Genomic DNA, 20,253 nt, shown 5'->3' with positions numbered 1-20,253 from the left:
AATTGAAAAAAATGTTTGGTTTGGGTCCGTTTTAACTTGAACTGAGCCTCTGGACTTCCATTTCCTTAGTATGTTTCTAACTGTGGAAACAGACAGCTGAAATCTCTGAGACAGCTTTCTGTATCCTTCCCCCTAATCCATGATGGTGAATAATCTTTGTATTCAGGTCATTTGAGAGTTGTTTAGAGACCCCCATATTGCTACTCTTCAGAGAAATTTAAGAGGAGGGAAACGTACAATTGACCCACTTAAATTATTATTATTTATAATTATTATTATTATTACTATTATTATTGATTTATAAAGCGCCAACCTATTCTGTGGCGCTGTACAAAGTAATAAATACTTTCTCCTGATTGGATTCACCTATGTATGTAGGTCAGGATTTTGAATTAATAAAATGACAACCGTGCCCAAATGTATGCACCAGCCTAATTTTATTTAAACAATTATTGCGCACCTTCTGTAATTCCAATAAACTTAATTTCACTTCTCAAATATCCAGGGCTGTGGAGTCGGTCCAAAAATCCACCGACTCCTCAGTTTAGGATTCCACCGACTCCTTGACTCCGACTCCTCTAATTTGCATATTACAATTTTGTTGATTTAACAGTATGTAACGTGAAATTCGTCTCTTAACTGCCAACGCTTAGGAATTGACAACAGACAACTGAAGTGAGAAGGATATGTAGACTACTATATTTATTCCCTTTAGACTAAAACTAGTCCTTGGTAAGAGTACTTGTAAAAGGTACAGACCGGAACAAAGAACATCTATCAGGCCCTAGGCAATGTAACTCTGGGAACATGTAAGAATGATGTGCAGGTACTCTTCAGGGGAATGAGGAGATTCTTCCTCTATTACACATTCTTCATGCACAATCTGAACAAGGTTTATGGGTGATGGGCAAAACCTCTATGTTCAATGTGCACAACATTCTCAGTGGATTCCCTGCAGCTCTGTGGGGAGTGCATATGTAGAGTATAGTACTACTGTGTAACAAAGTAAACCTGAGACAGATGAAATTAAAGTTTTATACATACCTGGGGCTTCCTCCAGCCCCCTTCAGGCTAATCAGTCCCTCGCTATCCTCCTCCGCCACCTGGATCTTCTGCTATGAGGCCAGGTACTTGAGCCAGTCTGGTGTAGTGCGCATGCACACACTCCGCCACCGGGAGCGTACTACACTTGCGCAGCACTATTGTGCAGGTGCAGAACGCTCCTGGCTGTGGAAGCGGCACGTAGCCAGACTGCTCTGACTGGCTGAATTACCTGGACTCATAGCTGAAGATCCAGGTGGCGGAGGAGGACAGTGAGGGACTGAATGGCCTGAAGGGGGCTGGAGGAAGCCCCAGGTATGTATAAAGCTTTTCTTTTAATTCGCCTCAGGTACCCTTTAATTCATAGTCACCAAACCAAATTTTAACATATCAAATTATTTGATTTCATGAGCAAAGGGAGTGCATACATTTGCATGAACCAGCATCAATGCAGAATTATTTCCATCTCATTGACCATCTCTTAGTGACACAGCTACACATCAGGCTTTATACTTACAGCACAGATGTTATTTCGTATATATGAGATTCCTGTGTACACATCATATATACTGTACAGTCACAATCAGATATGTATATCTGACTTTAAAAATACGGGGACTGCTTTATTGAAGCAGCACAAGTAACTAACTAATTTTGATTGGTTTATTTCATTTTTGTGGACTGAACACAGCTATTACTGTATATATACATTATTTTTAATGACTATTATCTGAGAAATAGAACATTTTATCATATTTTCTATTTTAATTACAGTTACAAATTCATTAGGGTCGGAGTCGGTGCATTTTTTTTTTTCCCGACTCTAACTCCAGGCACCCAAAATTGCTCCGACTCCACAGCCCATATCACTGTGTGTCTCCTATATGATAAATTTATTTATATTTATACTGACTTTTTTTTTTTTTTTTTATTGTAACAACCAACGATTTATACAGGAAACTTCCAGCTATGTCTGACCACACATTCCTTGATATGTACCATAATATGGTGCCTGTATGCTGCATTATATGATCTTGCCAACATCTGTGTAGTATGATAACCAGTGTTGAGTGGAGAATTCAGCTAGTATGTAAAAAAAAAAAAAAAAAAAAAAAATGTAAAAACAGGCAATACCAAACTACTGATGTACTGTGTCCTCTACATCTGTGTGAGCAGAGATTTGGCTTTTTTTTTTTTTTTTTTTCCGCAGGCGATTTAAAAAAGTCCTAAAATCGTTAGTGCATCGAATCCTTATGGGAGGGTTCATATCAGCGTGTTTTGTCTGCTTTCCGCTCAGCAAAGCGCTGCATGTACCATTTTTTTTTTTTTTAGGGCGTTTTTGCTACAATGGAAGGTATAGGAAAAGAGCAAAACGCCTACAAAATCGCTTTGTGTGACGATTGCGTTCGCGCTTTGATGAATACATTGTATTTATTTATTTCTGGGTCAAAGAGTTCACTTCCTGACTTGCGTCAGGAAGTGGTAAAACAAATCACTCTGCAAAAGTGCTTTGAAAAGCGCTGTACACAGTCGTAGCGCACAGTGGAGTGCTGGGAGGTGGAAAAATACACGCAAAAAAAATAAAGTCGCTGGCGTTTGCGATTTCAATTTTAGATGTGAACAAAGCCTAAGAGTGCACTAGACGTTCAAGCCTGGGTTCTCGATATGTGGTATGTCTACCTCAAGGGTTATTTCACATGGGTTCAGGGGCTACTGGGGCGTGATAAATTCAGTAAAAGTGTACCCCGAGCTGACCTGATTAGATAAACGTGTATGTACAGTGCCAAGCATACAAATAACTAGGCTGAGTTCTTTTTTTTTTTTTTTTTTTTTTTTCTGCTACAAAGGTGTGTGTGTGTGTGTGTGTGTGTGTGTGTGTGTGTGTGTGTGTGACTTAGAACTCTTTCAGACTGTGTGGAATAACTGTCATTCATTTGAGATGATACAACATTAAAACTACTTGTGCATGATAGCTTATACACTTATAAAAAAAAAAACTGGGATTCTTTTTAGGAGTAGCAGGATGAATCCAATTGTTCTCATCAATTTTGGATTTAAAAAAAACAAAAAAACAACTTCTATATATGCAGTAGAATGTTCTGCTAATTAATAAGGTCTAGGGGTTGATATGCTTTTAGGCTGCTTACACACTAAGACGTTACAGGTGCACGTTAGTGCGCCTGTAACGCTCCCCCAACGCACAGCAATGTAACACAAGTGGGCTGTTCACACAGCCCAAGTTGCGTTACATGTAACGCTGCACGTTCTGCCGAAAGTGCAGCATGCTACGGCGTTAGAGCGGCTATAGCCGCGTTAGACTGCACATGCTCAGTGGGGGGCGTAGAGGAGGCGGGGAGATGCAGCTACAGTAGCTGCGCACATGGCTATTATTCACTGCACTGGCGGCCGCTGATTGGCCGGCGGGACCACGTGATGCGGAGTGTCTCGCTCTGCATCACGTGGTCCCGCTGGCCAATCAGTGCCACTCTGGGAAACCTTATACGGATAGAGCCTAACGCGGCTCACTCTACCGTCCTCTCCCGCACCACCATACGTTGCGTTAGGTGCACGTTATGCGACCTTAACGTAGCACCTAACGCAACGTCTTGGTGTGCAAGTAGCCTTAAGCTATATAAAAATTTGCATCTCATTGATGATCTCTTAGGCTGGTTTCACAGTGGGACGTTAAAGTCCCACGTTACAGCAGCCAGTAACGCAGCCTAACTCGCAGCACTGTAAAATCAATGTGCTGTTCACAGTGCACACGTTGCGTTAGGGTATAACGCTGCATGTTAAATGAAAGTGCAGCATGCTGTACGTTATACCCCTATAGAGCTGTGTTAGATTGTTTGCACATGCTCAGTGACTAGCCACATGGCTAATTAATATTCACTGCACTGTGGTGACTCCTGGTGGGACTGGTAGTGTTGTCCAGATCATGAACGAATCGTTCCACAATAAAAGATTTGGTTCACAGTGGATGTCTGTCTGTACCTCGGTGTTACAAGCCCTACTTCATAGAGCCAAATTAATCCATGCTATGCACTGATGAGGATGAAACAATCCGAAACAGTCTGTATGCATGTTGGATTATTCTGGCTCTGTACAAATTAACAAGCTGACACATCATTGCATTCCAGCAATTCTGGAGGTGTGTTTAGCTTCTAAGGGCAACAATGGTTAATTTGCATATACTCAGCAGTGTTGCACTGGGAGACATCTCAAGCTCACTCCAACCTAAATTATCGCAAATTATTTCTGTTTTAAGAAGGCAAACTTTTGTTTTAGTTTTTTTTGGAAGAAACAGGAACATACAGAATGTACAGTGCAGGGAAAGTCCTGTCCTGCTAGTCATTTCACCCAGTCTGCTTCCCTAGTAAAATGATTTGGTTCAAAGATCTGGATCTTTTCAAAGATCCGAATCCTTAAAAAGATCCGGACTTCCCATCACTATCCTGGAGCGTTTGCTTTGAGAGCCGAATAACGCGGCTCAATCTGACGTCCAACTTCAACACCACCACGCGTTGCGTTAGGGGCACGTTATGCGACCTTAACATCCCCTAAAACGCAACGTCTTGATGTAAAAGAGGCCTTAGTAGTAAGGTCTGGTTCCAGGAATGACAGCATCAAAATGATAGCATACTTGCCACAGACAGGTTTGGAGAGTCACGTGTCCTTCCTCAAGCCAGGAGTGGATATACACTGTGAGAAATTATTATTTTTTTTTTTTAATATATCATTGCCCATTCTAATAGTTGATTCCATTCACATGTTTGCTTATATAGGTGTTCTCCTTTGTGAAGGAGTAGCAATTTTTCTGCAAGTTTTGCATAGTCTGTAATGCAGTTATTGTTTGTACACCCTTATTTATATTTTTGTGTTGTTTTCAGCCTCACAATGGTAGTTCTTTCTAAAGAACATGGGTATGTACTCCTCACGGGAGCAGCCAGCTTTGTTATGGTGGCCCATCTGGCTATAAATGTGTCAAAAGCTCGCAAGAAGTACAACGTAGAGGTAAGAAGCTGTTTTTACTTCATATTGCATATATTGTAAGCTTTCTTCAGTATGAAATACGATAAGGGCAGCAACCTAGTAAAAAGCAGCGCTCTCCTTTACGGCCCGTTCTTGCTACAGGCAGTTTAGAGCCATGCAGGAAACCTCTTTCCCTTCTCCCCCCCTCCCCCCCCCCCCCCAACCAATGCCTCTTAGTGGGAATGCAGATGCAGTGTGGGCAAGCTGGCAGAATGTCATGCATACTCCCAGTGTTGTATAAATCTATTGACACTATGGATAAGGGAAGCGGTGGGTGTAAAAATTGAAGCTTTAATACAGATGTGTAGAAATCTGATAAATGCTCATTTGCATGGAAAATGTTTACTTTGAAACTGTCAGCTATTCTTTTTTTCCCTTTAAAGCTACACACCAGCTATGTTTGAATTATGCTTATTACCATATTTTTCAGACCAGAAGACACTCTTCTTCCTCCCCCCCCCCCCCCCCCCCCCTAAATAGAGGGGGAAAATGTTGGTGCATCTTATGGTGCCAATGTGCGCCTTAACCTTCCTGGCGGTAAGCCCGAGCTGAGCTCGGGCTATGCCGCCGGAAGGCCCCGCTCAGGCCCCTCTGGGCCAATTTGCATAATTTTTTTTTTTTTTTTTTTTTGCTACACGCAGCTAGCACTTTGCTAGCTGCGTGTGCAATCCGATCCTCCGCTATCCGTCGCGCCGCAGCCGCTCCCCTTTTGACGTCGAGGACGACCGCGACGAGGGAAGCCCTCCAGGAGATCGGCTGGGGGGATGCCGCTGAGCAGCGGCTATCATGTAGCGAGACCTTGTCACTACATTGGGGGGGGGAACGGCTTTGCTGCCCCCTGGCGGATTTTAATAAACCGCCAGGAGGGTTAAGCCTCATCTACATGGTACAATTTTCCATCAGATCGGATCTATTAGACGGATTTATTAATTTCCAACCAGTCCTTTGCGTTAGATATTGCAATAGATTTTTGGGTACCTATCAAAGCAAAATCTATTGCAAAATTGATCTGAAACAATTTGGACGTTTACACACAATGCAATTTCTTATTAGATCTATCTTATGCTGGGTGCGATTTTTTTTTTTTTTTTTTTTTTTTTTTTTTTTTTTTTTTTTTTTTTTTTTTTTTTTTTTGTGACCCGATTATTTTTCCGCACAATTCTGCTTTCGATTATCTTATCTTCATTCGTTTTTCTTATCTTTTTTCCATTCACCGCTATGAGAAAACGAGCGCGGAAATGATCGGGAGCAATATCGGACATGACGTATTTTATCTATCGCATGAAAAATCATACCGTGATTTTCCATCAGATCAACCGGTAATCTAATGAGAAATTGCATTGTGTGTTTCAATTGTTTCAGATCAATTTTGAGGTAGATTTTGCATTAAGTACCCAAAATCTATTGCAAAATTTATCACAATCCGATTGGACCGCTTGGAAATTATGTAATAGATCCGATCTGATGGAAAATTGTACCATGTAGCTGAGGCTTTAGGCAATGCCTCCCCTAAATCCCTGCAGTCTAGTTGTCCCCTGGTTCCTGACTTTAAAGTTTCTTCATAGTAGTAGTATTAGAAACAAAGATCATACATTTTACTCTATTATTGACAGCCATGTAACTATATACAGGGCCGGCCTTAGGTTTCACAGCGCCCTGAGCGTAACCAGATTTTGGTGCCCCCCCCCCCCCCATTCCTCTTCACGTGTGCGCGCACCAGCAAGGGGCGAGCCACATCACAACCACGTAGTGTAATTGGACAGAGCGATCCCGGCCATGGGCGCACAATCAAGGATGCGTGTTGCCGGACAGCGCCTGCGCAGTCCATGGCGACCATCCTGACCAGTAAGTTCGGGGGTCGGTGCACACTAATGGAGAGGGACGTAGGAGAAAGGGGAGCAGTGGGCATGAGGAGAGCCCACTTCACATGCCCGAACCTCCGTTATTAAATTTTTGTATACACTAAGGCATCCTTTAACTTTTTAACTTATTATAGTAAATAGGGGGAATGAATGACACAAAAACACATATACTACACCCTGCTGTCTCCACAAAATGCACATGCATGTTTTGTCAGGCCCATTCACACTTAGAACCGCAAAACGCTGGCGATTTTTGCCAGCGTTTTGCGGGAGTGATTTTTCTGCGATTTCACACGGAAAAATCACTGGACAGTGCAGCGATTTCCCAGCGATTGCGTTTTAGCACTTCTGTAGCACTGAAACGTAATCGCTCAAGTAAGAACGGGCCCATAGGGTTTTATTACAGCTATACCTGTCCTTCAAACCTGGTGGAACAGACCCTACTCCAAAAATAAACTCTTGCTTAGCTGAGCTACAGGCATGGATGAATAACTGGTTGAAACTGAATGCTGACAAAACTGAGGTCCTCTTTGTCCAAAGCCAGTGCTCGCCATCAAAACAGCTCTATCCTAAAGCAACACCAATCAGGATTGGGAATTCAGACATAAACAGCAGCCTTGTGCGCAGCCTTGGCTTACTAATCGATGGGGATTTGAGTTTCAGAAAACAAATTTCATCTGTAGTTAAATCTTCCTACTTTCACCTGAAGAACATTGCAAAGATTAAACATCTGATTCCCCCAGAGGATCTTCCAACCCTAGTTCACGCCTTCATCACATCACGGCTGGATTACTGCAATGCCCTTTATGCTGGCCTCCCCAAAAAGGACCTGCGTCGCCTGCAATTAGTGCAGAATGCTGCTGCCAGATTGCTAACAAACCAGCCTCGCCACTGTCACATTACACCGATCCATCGCTCACTGCACTGGCTACCAGTAGAATGGAGAATACTCTTCAAGATTGGACTGCTGACATTCAAATCCCTGCACAATCTGGGCCCTGGATACATGAAGGACTTGCTGAAGCTGCACCACACCTCTCACAAAGTCAGATCAGCAAGTTCTATAAACTTGGTCACTCCCAGAGTGCACCTCAAAAAATCTGGAGATAGAGCCTTCTGTCATGCTGCCCCTACTCTTTGGAACTCCCTGCCACACCCAGTAAAGACAGCACCATCCCTGGAGCTATTCAAATCCAGACTGAAAAGCCACCTGTTTAGCCTGGCATTTCCGGACTTATAAAATTCTTCCTCTGTACCACTATGGTCTGAGCTAAGCTTATGCGCTTTGAGTCCTATGGGAGAAAAGCGCTCTACAAATGTTATTTGTTGTTGTTGTTGTATTACACTAGCGCTTTCAAAAGCGCTAGCGTTTGAGCGTTTTGCCAAAATCGCCAGCAAAACGCTCAAGTGTGAATGGGGTTCAAAAAAATGTCAACAGCCATCACCCCACACCCAGCCACTGCTTCATTTTGACTACCTATCAGATCAGGCTACCAGTGTGAATAGCAGATGTGCTATCTCTGCTCATCAGTTTCAGCTAACCAATGCACTGAGGACACATTCAACTGAAGGGTGACTCTGGGACTGGGTGATAAAGACCAAAGATGATGGTGAGCTGTCAGAAGACTGTTCAATACTCTCCCCCTTCCTTCCCCAGAATCTGCCTGCTAATTACCTACTCATTGGAGGTCAGTCAGCCTTCTTATCAGTACAGGATCTCCCCACAGTAATAAAAGCAAAGGAGTGTGAATGTCTGACCAACAGCTGTACACCTGTGAGCTGAGCTTGTTCAGAGAGCAGTCTGTATCAACAGTGTAAAGTTTACAGACAACACTACAGGTATACACAGCTCTGACCAGGCTCCCACAGTACCCACAGTGTACAGCTGTGGGTCAGAAGATTCACACTCCTTTGCTCTTATGCTGGGCATACACGGCCTCGATTATGCGCCGGATCCCGGCGCATCCCCACTCGTCCCCGCCGGCGCTCCTTATCTTCCGCTCGATTCCCCTCTATTGTCCGGCCGCGGGGATCGAGTGGGGGAATCTATCCAGCAGGTCATCGGACCTGTCGGATATTATCAATCGAGCCATCAGCGGCTCGATTGATAAGGAGAAACCGCTCCGTATATGCCCAGCATTAGGGGTGCTGTGGGGAGAGCGTCATACTGATAAGAATGCTGACTGATCAGGTGACCACTAATAAAGATTATAGGGTTCCTGCACTGCAAGAGGAAACATACAGCTGAACTTACTGTGTAGCAGCAGACAACAGGAGGAAGTTATGAAATTTGCCGGTAAAAGGATCCCAATACAGCACCACCACCAGTTCCTCCTCCCTGGCCGGAACTACAAATTGTCGGGATGGCCAGGGAGGTATTTGTAAGTAGCAGACTAGTGAGGAAACGGTCCCCTCTCACCTGCCTGCTGCTCCTTCAAGAATTTTTAAGGAAGGGACATTGGGGAAGGGGGGTTTGGGGAGGGTGGGGGATGCTTTAGTTTTTATAAGCTAAAAAAAAAAAAAAAAAAAAAAAAGTTGCCTGCTGTCGGGATGGGCTGGTCTTCGCCCCCATCACCCCCAGTGGCACCAGGGGGCTGAGCGAGACAGACCCAGACGGAGCCCGCAGCAGCAGCCAGATAACACATGCGGGCCAGGCAGCAGGAGCGCCCCCCTGGAAGCCGGCACCCTGAGCGATCACTCAGGTCAAAGGCTGGCCCTGACTATATACATGTTGAATGAGCTCCTGCACCACTGAAGGGGCCAGTATCGCACAGCAGCACACTAACATTGCTCAAGACAGGAGTCCTGTTCATGCAGGGAAACTGCTCCAGCAGTGAGGCACTCATGTGCACAGTAGTCTATTCCCTGCCTCATATCACTGACACTCAGGATCTTGCAGTCTAATTAATCCCTGCCTCACATTACTGACCTCAGTAGCTTGGGGGAAAGTGGGGCCCACAAGATGCCCCTGAACCATAGACACACCAGGTTTAATTATTGGTTACTCGCATCAACTGTTGCACGGGGAACAAGTGTATCTAGTCTTATGAGAGCAGTATGCTTGCCGGTGCCTTATCTCAGCCGGATTGCCCAACGGCTACAGATGAACGTCCTATTAGCAATAATTCCTTCAATGGCTCCTCCTCAACCCCTGCCCCCTTCTCAGTTGGGGTCCCCCAGGGCTCTGTTCTAGGCCCCCTTCTTTTCTCCATATACACTTCCTCAATTGGCAAGCTTATCTCATCCCTGGGCTTCAATTACCACCTTTATGCAGATGACACTCAGATTTACCTCTGATTTATCTCTGATCCACCACCATAAACAAGGTCTCCTCGTGTCTCTCAGCAATTTCCTCCTGGATGTCAGCTAGGTTCCTAAAGCTTAACCTAGACAAAACTGAGCTCCTGATCTTTCCACCCCATGCTGCTGCACCCCTCCCAGGTTTCCACCTCACAATCGACAACGCAACCATTCTCCCTACCTCCCAGGCCCGCTGTCTGGGTGTCACGTGGGTGTCTGACCTCTCCTTCATCCCACACATCCAAAACATCACCAGAGCCTGCAATTTCCACCTCCGTAATATCTCCAAGATCCGCCCCTTCTTAACCCCGGACACGACCAAACTGCTCATCCATGCCCTCATCATCTCCCGCCTTGATTCCCTCCTTTCTGGCCTTCCCCTGAAACGCACTGCCCCCCCCCTTCAATCAGTGATGAACGCAGCTGCAAGACTCATCCATTCTTCGCACCGCTCTGCATCCACATCTCCCCTTTGTGAATCCCTGCACTGGCTCCCTTATCCCTTCAGGATAAGTTTCAAGATTCTATGCCTGGCGTATAAATCTGTGCACAAAACCTGCCCTACCTACATCTCGGAGCTTGTTCACAAGTATACACCAGGTCGCCCCCTCCGTTCCTCCAACGACCTTCGCCTCACCACCCCACGCATTTCACACTCCCATGCCCGCCTGCAGGATTTCTCAAGAGCTGCCCCCACCCTCTGGAATGCCCTTCCACCACCCATCAGACTTGCTCCCTCTTTCAACACATTCAAGCAAGCCCTCAAAACCCACCTCTTTATGATGGCCTGCCCACCTCCTACCACACAGTAACTCTCTAAGGAATATTTAACAGCCCCCCCTAGTGTTTCCACCCCTCTTTTTAGATTGTAAGCCTCTGGCAGGGTCCTCCACTCCCTAGTGTAATCTACAGGATAATGTGCTCCTGTCCTATGACAGCCTGTACTTGTATTACTGGGCCTACCTAACCAGCCCATATTGCATGATCATGTATTTTGTACAATTTCTATGTATAACTTTGTTCTATGTGTATAACCCTATGTATGTCATCCTTGTATCATTGTATATATTTATTGTCCAGCGCTGCGTAATATGTTGGCGCTTTATAAATACAATTAATAATAATAATAAGAGACGGCACACCACTGGCTGCAATGATTTTGCTGTATTGGATCAACAAGTACACTACATGTTACAAATATTACATTCTTCCTAAGGTGTAAATTCTTGGTTACCATGTTTTTTGTCCTTTAAACGCGTCTTATGGCTGGTTCACGCTGGCACTTTCTGGGAAACTGATCCAATTTCAATTTGAACGGGTCTGTTTCCATATATACCCCAGACCCCCATCACCAAAGTAGATTATTGCTAGCTAGAACGGTCCCTTTTTCTAGCCAGTGTGATAAAAGGATCCATTTTTTTATTGCCCGAAATGCAGTTCTTCCACTTCTGTTCCGCTGGGCTCCTGGAATAATTGCTGCTGCACCAAACTTGTGGTCCGTTCAGTGGAGCATGCGGAACAGATCAGTTCAAACGGGCTAATGCAAACGGATCCATAGGTTAACATTGGATTTGTTTGCATCTGTTACGATCTGTTCCTTTGAGATCCGTGAATGGAACATATTTATTTTTTATTTTTTTTTATGCCAATGTGAACCGACCCTTGTGGTCTGAAAAATATGGCAAATGTCTTGTCAAAAATCTACATGTTCCATATTACCCAGTAGGGATGTCATTAAGATACAAATACATTTGAGATTGTAAATGGACTTATCAAAACGTGCAGTAAACTATTTCATTGGTCCGTTTTCCAGATTTACAGTAACATTCACACAAAACTTTGTACTAAATGCCTTTAGACACTTGTGGCAAAGGAATATATGGGGACACAAAAATGCCTATAGATGTCCACTGTAGATGGAAGTTTTGTACTAAAATGCCTTTAGACGTCATGGCATATGGATGCAGAAACACCTATTGTCGTCCGCAACAGTACATCTGGAGTCTTCATGATATTTGTATAAATTATTTTTTCTTTTCTTATGAAGTATCCCAATATGTACAGTAATGATCCTGAAAATGGCAAAATATTTAACTGCATCCAGCGGGCACACCAAAATACGTAAGTCATTTTATGCACATTCTTTTATTATTATTATTTTTTTTTTATATGCTTTTACCTTGTTGTTGTCACTACTAGAGTTCCAGCTTGTTGCGGGAGTGTGTTTTTGAGTGCAGAGGGTTAATGACCCAATGGAAAGCTAATCGCAGAATAAATTCTATTGTATTTTATATATTTCTTTGTCACCGGGTGCTGCTTAATCACCTGCTGTGTGTAACCCCAGCTTCCCTTGTTCTTCTGTGCTGTAGCCAAGCAGTTTGTCTGTCTGTACAACAATGTTCTGTAACTGTTTGTAATAATCACCAACGGTCCCTACAGATGACACAGCCCTACAGCCCCCTCTGCTCCCTTCCCTCTGCCTCCCTGTGCAGAGCACAAGCAGAGCGGTTATTAGCAGATAGTGACTCACCGGCGGCACCCAACGTTCCAGCGATGACGTCCATTCCACAGCGGCAGTGCATCTTGCGCTGTTTCCATAGCTACAGCAGGACTTTGTGTGTGTGATCCGGTGGCTAAAAACAGCGAGTCACATGATCATCACAGGGGGGGAGAGAGAAGGGAAGCCTATAGCTTGCTAACTTATGCTGGGTGAGGATGAGGAACCCATGGCTGGTTAACCTATACTGGGTGGGGAACTTATGCCTAGCTAACCTATACTGGGGGCACTTATAGCTGACTAACCTACTGTATATTGGGGCACCTATAGCTGATTAACCTATACTGGGCCACCTTTAGCTGGCTAAACTATATTGGGGTACCTATAGCTGGTTAACTTATACTGGGGCACCTATGTCTGGCTACCCATACTGAAAACGCCTTTACCTGGCTAACCTATACTGGGGCACCTATATCTGGCACATCTGACGGGGGTGGGGGGGCACATCTGAATGTCATGGGCTTGTGTGAGTGGGGTGTGGCCTGTAAGGAGTTTAGGATGCCGGAGCTTATGTACCTATAGGCTCCTCCGCTGTAAATCCGGCCCTGTTTTTTTTTTTTTTTTTTTTTTTTTTTTTTTTTTTTTTGCTGTTGGAGTCAAGGATATATAAATCATGCAAACAGACTGCACTGTTCGAGTTAACGCATTGCAATGCTCCCACAGCTCCGGCTGATCTTTGTATGTACAAAAGCACTTATTCATAATATGTATAAATCTAGACTATGCTAATGCTATTAATCAAAATCCGTATCTGCTTTTACTTTCTGTTTTTTTGTTTTGTTTTTGTCTTGCCTAGTTTGGAGTCCTACCCTGCCTTCCTTTTCTTCCTTGCTGCTGGAGGACTCACACAGCCGGTAAGATAATATATTTGCATATTATTGTTTTTATTTTTTTTTGTAAGTTCACTTTTTTTCCAGTAGTTACTCTAATTAGCCACTGCATCCTTTGCATTTTTATTTATATTGTTTAATGTAAAGCAGAACTAAAGTCTGATAAGAAAAGATTTTCTTATCTGACTTTAAGAACCATTTTTATCAGGGTCTCATATACTACAGCGTTTAAAACAATGCTGCTTTGCATTGGATGATAAAATCTCATAGTAAATGCGACTGAATTGTAATGGTATGTTCACAGGATAGGTATAGGATGAGGCATGCTGTTCTTTACCAAATCACGTGGGTATTTACAGTTGCGGTCCAAGCATGCTTTTATGTACTGTATTGCAATGCAAGTGCGGTGCACAATGTGACTTTCCCTCCTTTGTGTTGCGTTCCTGTTTTTCCCAGTGTGCAACTAGCCTTAAAGATTTTGTCATCTGACTTTTCTGTCAATTTATGCCTGCAACACAGTGTGAAGAGGATTGTATAAACACAAGCATACCAATAAGCAATAACCGTTCTTTGACCTGGAGCAAGCAACCACAGAAAGGGCTAGTTCACACTATAAGAGCATCTCTGAGCTCTTTGTGATTTTTTTTTTTTTTTTTTTTATTTATTTATTTTTTTTTTTAAAAAGCTCTTGCTAATGCAGTCCTATGCGTGTGTTCTCACTGGAGCGATGTGATTTTGTAAAAATCCCCCCATAGCATTGCATTTGCAAGAGATTTTTTAAGTGCTAGTAATTTGAAAATGAACTTGCTATGTGAATCGGCTCAAATTCCCATAGATGTCACTAGCACTGGGCTGTCAGCAATATGATGTTTTTCAGACACTTTTAGATACAATCTGGCCATAATTCAGTAACTTTTTTTTTTTTTTTTTTTTTTTTTAAGGATACAATACCAGACAAACTATCATCTGATATCGCTCCTTATTTCTAATACTACATACACACTAGATTTTTGTTGGCGAGAAAGATCTAGCAGGGACAGTCAACAAAAAGCAGGCAAATACTATAATTTGACAATCCTTTTTTACGTACTTCTTGGTACTTTTTCAATTAGAGTTATTTTAAAGTGAACCAGAGACGAAGCACTGTCATGTATTTTACCATATATATCAGTGGGAACATTAGAGAAAACACCTACCCTGTTCGCTTTCATTTTTCACTGCTCAGCTTGCTTCTAACCAGCCCTGATAAAATCCCCAACTGAGCATTCAGTCTGGCTTTGCTCAGAAATCATTATAGCTGAGCCTGTCTTTGATGTCTTTTCAAGCTCAAGCCTGCCCCCTTCTGGCTCTGCTATAATGATTCCTGAGCATAGCCAGAATGAATGCTCAGTTGGGGATTTTATCAGGGCTGGTTAGAAGCAAGCTGAGCAGTGAAGAATGAAACAGAGATCAGGGTAGGTGTTTTCTCTAATGTTCCCACTATTATATATGGTAAAATACATGAGGGTGCTTCGTCTCTGGTGCACTTTAATGCAAGATTATGCAAATTTTGTATGCAGCTAGAATATTGACCCATTGAATTTTTCCTTGGCAGAGTTTAATTGGTCCATATTCAAGCAGGATACATTTGCAAAAGTCTATATTACAACAGAATTATTTGCATCTCATTGATTGTGTGTATTTTTTTTGTATGTGTAGCACCTAAAATGACACTATATCAATAAAGCTACACATGGATTTATATTGCGCCAACATATTACGTAACGTTGGACAATTAATAAAGTTACATACAATGTTAATAAAGGTCCGTACACACGCCGGACTGGAGGCAACGACGGGTCCGTCGTTGCCTCCCGCTGGGTGGGCGTGCCAACGACAGTCCGGCGTGTGTACGCACTGTCGGCGGACTGATACGGCCGTTTCTGAGCGATCCGCCGGGCGGATCGCTCAGAAACAGCCGTATCAGTACGCCGACAGTGCGTACACACGCCGGACTGTCGTTGGCACGCCCACCCAGCGGGAGGCAACGACGGACCCGTCGTTGCCTCCAGTCCGGCGTGTGTACGGACCTTTAGGGTGACAGATGACACAATGCAGGTATGGGGGACCTTATACTTGGCTGTTGTCTGGTTAGAATGTGCTCCCTACCATTGTTCCAGTTGCATGGAGGACAAACAAACAGCACATGTTCTATCCACTTACTCCCTGTAGTTTTGCTCTATTACCCACAGCAGCCGTAACATTCTGAGCATGTGTACTTGAGAAGAGCATGCAAAGATAAGATATGTACTCGATTGATGCAGGAGGTGCCCAAACATTAATTGGTAGATACATTTGTATAAAATGATAACTCAAATGAGTTAGTATAAGTAAAAAAAAAAAATTCCAATTTATTTAAAGGGACTCCGAGCAGTGCAGAAACTATGGAAAGATGCACATCATTTTAAAGCTCTCTTTCTCCTCTTTCCAATGATATATAAACCACCACCCTACGTCTTTTAGTTTTCGCTATTTTCGCGATTGAAATTGCCGCGATTTCGATCGCAAAAATAGAGAAAGGCGTAGGGCAACGATTTAGGTGTCGTCAGAAAGAGGAGAAAGAGAGCTTTAAAATGATATCCATCAAGCCATAGTTATATTGTATTACACAGGACGACACTTTCCAGAGTGTCAGCAGCTCCATTCTGCTAAATGCAGCTGCTGACTTTGACAAAAAGTCGCCCTGTGTAATACAATATAACTATGGAAAGATGGATATCATTTTAAAGCTCTCTTTCTCCTCTTTCTGACGACACCTAAATCGTTGCCCTACGCCTTTTAGTTTTCTCTATTTTTGCGATCGAAATCGCAGCCGCGGCAATTTCAATCGCGAAAATAGCTAAAACTAAAAGGCGTAGGGTGGCGGTTTATATATCATTGGAAAGAGGAGAAAGAGAGCTTTAAAATGATGTGCATCTTTCCATAGTTTCTGCACTGCTCGGAGTCCCTTTAAAACAATGGAAATTGGACATTAAAAATAAAAAGAAATAAGTTTTAAACAAATTGGAAATTGATCTTTTTTTACTAATACGAACTCATTTGAGTTATCATTTTATACAAATGTATCTACCAATTAATTTTTGGGCGCCTCCTGCATCAACCAAGTACATATGTTTTGATACCCCACTTCGTGGGGTCCCACTTTGCAATTTTTGCAAAGGGAACTTTTTAGGAGCAGCGATCAGTACTCCTTGGAAAAATACAGGTGGGGACGGATCTTCCCCACATGCTCAGACAAGTGGTTGCCTCCATTAGCAACACATCTTTGTGAGTATATTTCTATCATCAGATCTATTCAACACTCCACGATATTACACCAGAGCGGGATCCCAGTGTCCGTGTTTTTTTTTTTTTGTTTTTTTTTTTTTTTTTTTTTTTCCCCCATCAGTGACAAACTGCAAAGATAAGGTGCCAAAAATGGTCAGACTTTCAAGTTTCGTCACTAGAAACAACCATCAATGAACGTTTATGAATAAGTCTTTACAGAAAACAGCACTTAGATACTTTCATCACATAGATACAGGAAATCCTGTATGTTTGTAATTCTATTGAAAATCCTAATATACATGTGCATATAATATGTACATACACATACATGACCATAGAAGTAGTAACAGATTATCTCTCACCTCACCGACTCCTCCAGTGTTCAGTGGAGAGAGGTGGGAGATGCTTGTTGGCACCACCTGCTGCTGATCTTTCCAAGGTGGGGGGGGGAAGGTGAAACATTACTCTACCATGTAACGTTATAAGGGGGAAATTAAACATTACATTAAAGGGAACCTAAACTGAGAAGGATATGGATTTTTCTTTTTAAAATACCAATTGCCTGACTCTCCTGCTGATCCTGTGTCTCTAATACTTTTAGCCACAGCCCCTGAACAAGCATGCAGACCAGGTGCTCTGACTGAAGTAAGACTGGATTAGCTGCACGCTTGTTTCAAGTGTGAGATCCAGAGAGCCCTGCAGCCAAAGAGTTCAGCAGGACTGCCAGGCAACTGGTATTGTTTAAAAGGATACATTCATATCCTTTTCGGTTTAGGTTCCCTTTAACAGTGAAACCTATGGGGGGGGGGGGGGGGGGCAATAGAATATCAGCACTAGATCAAAGCTATAAGGAGGTAGAGTGAACCACTAGACTACCAGACAAAGCTATAAGGGGGAGTTGGCGATTTTAGGGTATCAGGGAAAATTATAAGGGGAGGGGGTTACCATTGGACCACCACAGAAAGCGACGAGGGTATGGGCATCACTAGACCTCCAGGGAAAAAAGGTGGAGCACAGCATAGGGGATACTATAAATGGGAGCACCGAAAAGAGACCTATGGAACGGGAACATGTAATAGCAGTGTAACAGGATGCTATTACATTGAAAGCACTGTTTAGCCACCTCCTACAACCACACCCACTTTACGCTACTCGGTTCACCAATGAAAATTATATTATGACCATGTGTTTTTCTGCTTCTATTAATTGCTAAAATGTTCAGTATTACTATTACAACGTAAATGGTGAAAGCCGAACTCCTGGTCAGTTCCAAACCTCATTGGTGATTGAGCTTCACATTAAAGGGAAACTAAACTGAGAGGGATGTGGATGTTTCCTTTTAAACAATACCAGTTGCCTGGCAGTCCTGCTTCTCTCTTTGGCTGCAGTAGTAAGTGGATCACAAGCCTGAAACGAGCATGCAGCTAATCCAGTCTGACTTCAGTCAGCGCACCTGATCTGCATGCTTGTTCAGGGGCTGTGGCTGAAAGTAATAGAGACACAGGATCAGCAGGAGAGTCGGGCAACTGGTATTATTTTAAAAGGAAAAATCCATATCCTTCTCAGTTTAGGTTCCCTTTAAAGGATCATTGAATACATTGCAGTGGAGGGCCAGGTTTGCAGACATGAGTGACCTGGTGTTTGGGCCAGAAGATTTCAGAAAGTGAAAACAGGCAATGCTTGGTAGCTACATTTACAAGTATGTTAAGGCAACAGGGAACAGGCTTTAACATATTTATTTTTAACAATGTTGTCTATAGTTGCTTAGTTAACTTCCCACATATTTACATCACTACAGCGTGCTGCAAGCGCATTGGGAGCTGTTTGGATTATTGGTAGAGAGCTGTATGCTGCAGGATACTCTACAGGTGGTAAGTATGACATGCATAATTTACTGTACTTACTATAACTGTCCTTGTATGGAGAGTGTATGTGTATATAATATATATTTGACTGGGTACGATGTGTCCGGCTGTGACTGATCAATCCGATGCAGGCTCAGAAGGCTCTACTGCATGTTGGGCACAAGTGGTTTGCTGGGATGGTTGGCAGAGCATTGGCTCTAGATGTACATAGCCAGGCCCGTTTCTAGGGCCGTGCGGGCGCCCTGGGCGCCGAAGGAGTTGTGGGCACTGTAATGAAGGGGGGAGCCGCGGGGAGGGCAGCCCGACCTCTCCCTCCCTCTCCGTGGGCCGCCCTCCTTGCTCCCCCCTCCGAGTCTGACTGCAGGGAAGGGAAGCGCTGTGTACAGACCGCAACTCGCCTCTCTGGTTCCAATCGCCGCTGGTCTCATCTTCTCTTCATGCTTGCTGATACACACGCTGCTTCCTGTTTAGCCGGAAGCAGCATCAGCGGCTGTGAGGAGAAGACAGAAGAGGAGACCGGCGGCGATTGGAACCAGGGAGGTGAGATGCGCTCTGTACACAGCGCTTCCCTTCCCTGCAGTCAGACTCGGAGGGGGGAGCACAGAGTGCGGCCCGCGGAGAGGAAGGGAGGGAGAGGTCGGGCTGCCCTCCCCTCGGCTCCCCTCTCCATACTGGGGGGCAGCTACCTATCCTATACTGGGGGGCACCTACCTAATCTAACCTATACTGGGGGGCACCTACCTAATCTAACCTATACTGGGGGGCACCTACCTATCTAACCTGTATTGGGGCACCTACCTACCTAGCCTATACTGGTGGCAACTATACTGGCTACCTATATTGGAGGCACCTACCTAACTAACCTATACTGGGGGCACCTACCTATCTAACCTAGGCTGGGGGCAACTATTCTGACTCCCTATATTAGAGGCACCCACCTAGCTAACCTGTACTGGGGGCACCTGCACCTACCTATATTAACCTATACCGGGGGCACCTGCCTATCTAACCTATACTGGGGGCAACTATACTGGGGCACCTATGCCTGGCTACCTATACTATGCCTGGCTACCTATACTGGGGGGACCTATAGCTGGCTACCTATACTGAGTGCAACTAGACCTGGCTAACCTATACTGCGGGCCTGTATACCTGGGGGGGGGGGGGGTGCAATTTTAACACCCTCGCCCTGGGTGCATTTTAGCCTAGAAACTGCACTGTGCATAGCTCATGCTTCTCATATATTATATACCATGTTTCCCTGAAAATAAGACAATGTCTTATTCATTTTTTGCTCCAAAAGATGTGCTAGGGCTTATTTTTTGGGGGATGACCTCTGTCTATGAACCACAAACTCCAAATATTCTTGAACAAAAAAATAAAAATTTATTTCAAATGTTCATGTTCTGTGTGTGCCTTCCCCACTGTGCTGCCACTTCCTCTGCTGGATCCGAAGGTAT

At 43.9% G+C, this 20,253-nt stretch overlaps 1 protein-coding gene across 4 annotated transcripts in view; it reads left to right on the top strand.

The window, feature by feature from the left end:
* The window catches only part of MGST3 (microsomal glutathione S-transferase 3), a 34,571-nt gene that overhangs the window by 11,911 nt on the left and 2,407 nt on the right, over positions 1–20,253 (top strand). For all 4 annotated transcript variants that reach the window (XM_068240176.1, XM_068240173.1, XM_068240175.1 and 1 more), the window contains exons 2-5: positions 4,932–5,055; positions 12,283–12,356; positions 13,589–13,646; positions 18,727–18,799. In XM_068240176.1, coding sequence (XP_068096277.1) covers positions 4,939–5,055; positions 12,283–12,356; positions 13,589–13,646; positions 18,727–18,799 — 322 coding nt within the window. In that variant the 5' untranslated portion in view covers positions 4,932–4,938. The remainder of the gene's footprint in view (positions 1–4,931; positions 5,056–12,282; positions 12,357–13,588; positions 13,647–18,726; positions 18,800–20,253) is intronic.

The sequence above is a fragment of the Hyperolius riggenbachi genome, chromosome 6, assembly GCF_040937935.1.
Source record: "Hyperolius riggenbachi isolate aHypRig1 chromosome 6, aHypRig1.pri, whole genome shotgun sequence".
NCBI classification, from domain to species: domain Eukaryota; kingdom Metazoa; phylum Chordata; class Amphibia; order Anura; family Hyperoliidae; genus Hyperolius; species Hyperolius riggenbachi.
This window is presented reverse-complemented; position numbering and strand designations above follow the sequence as displayed.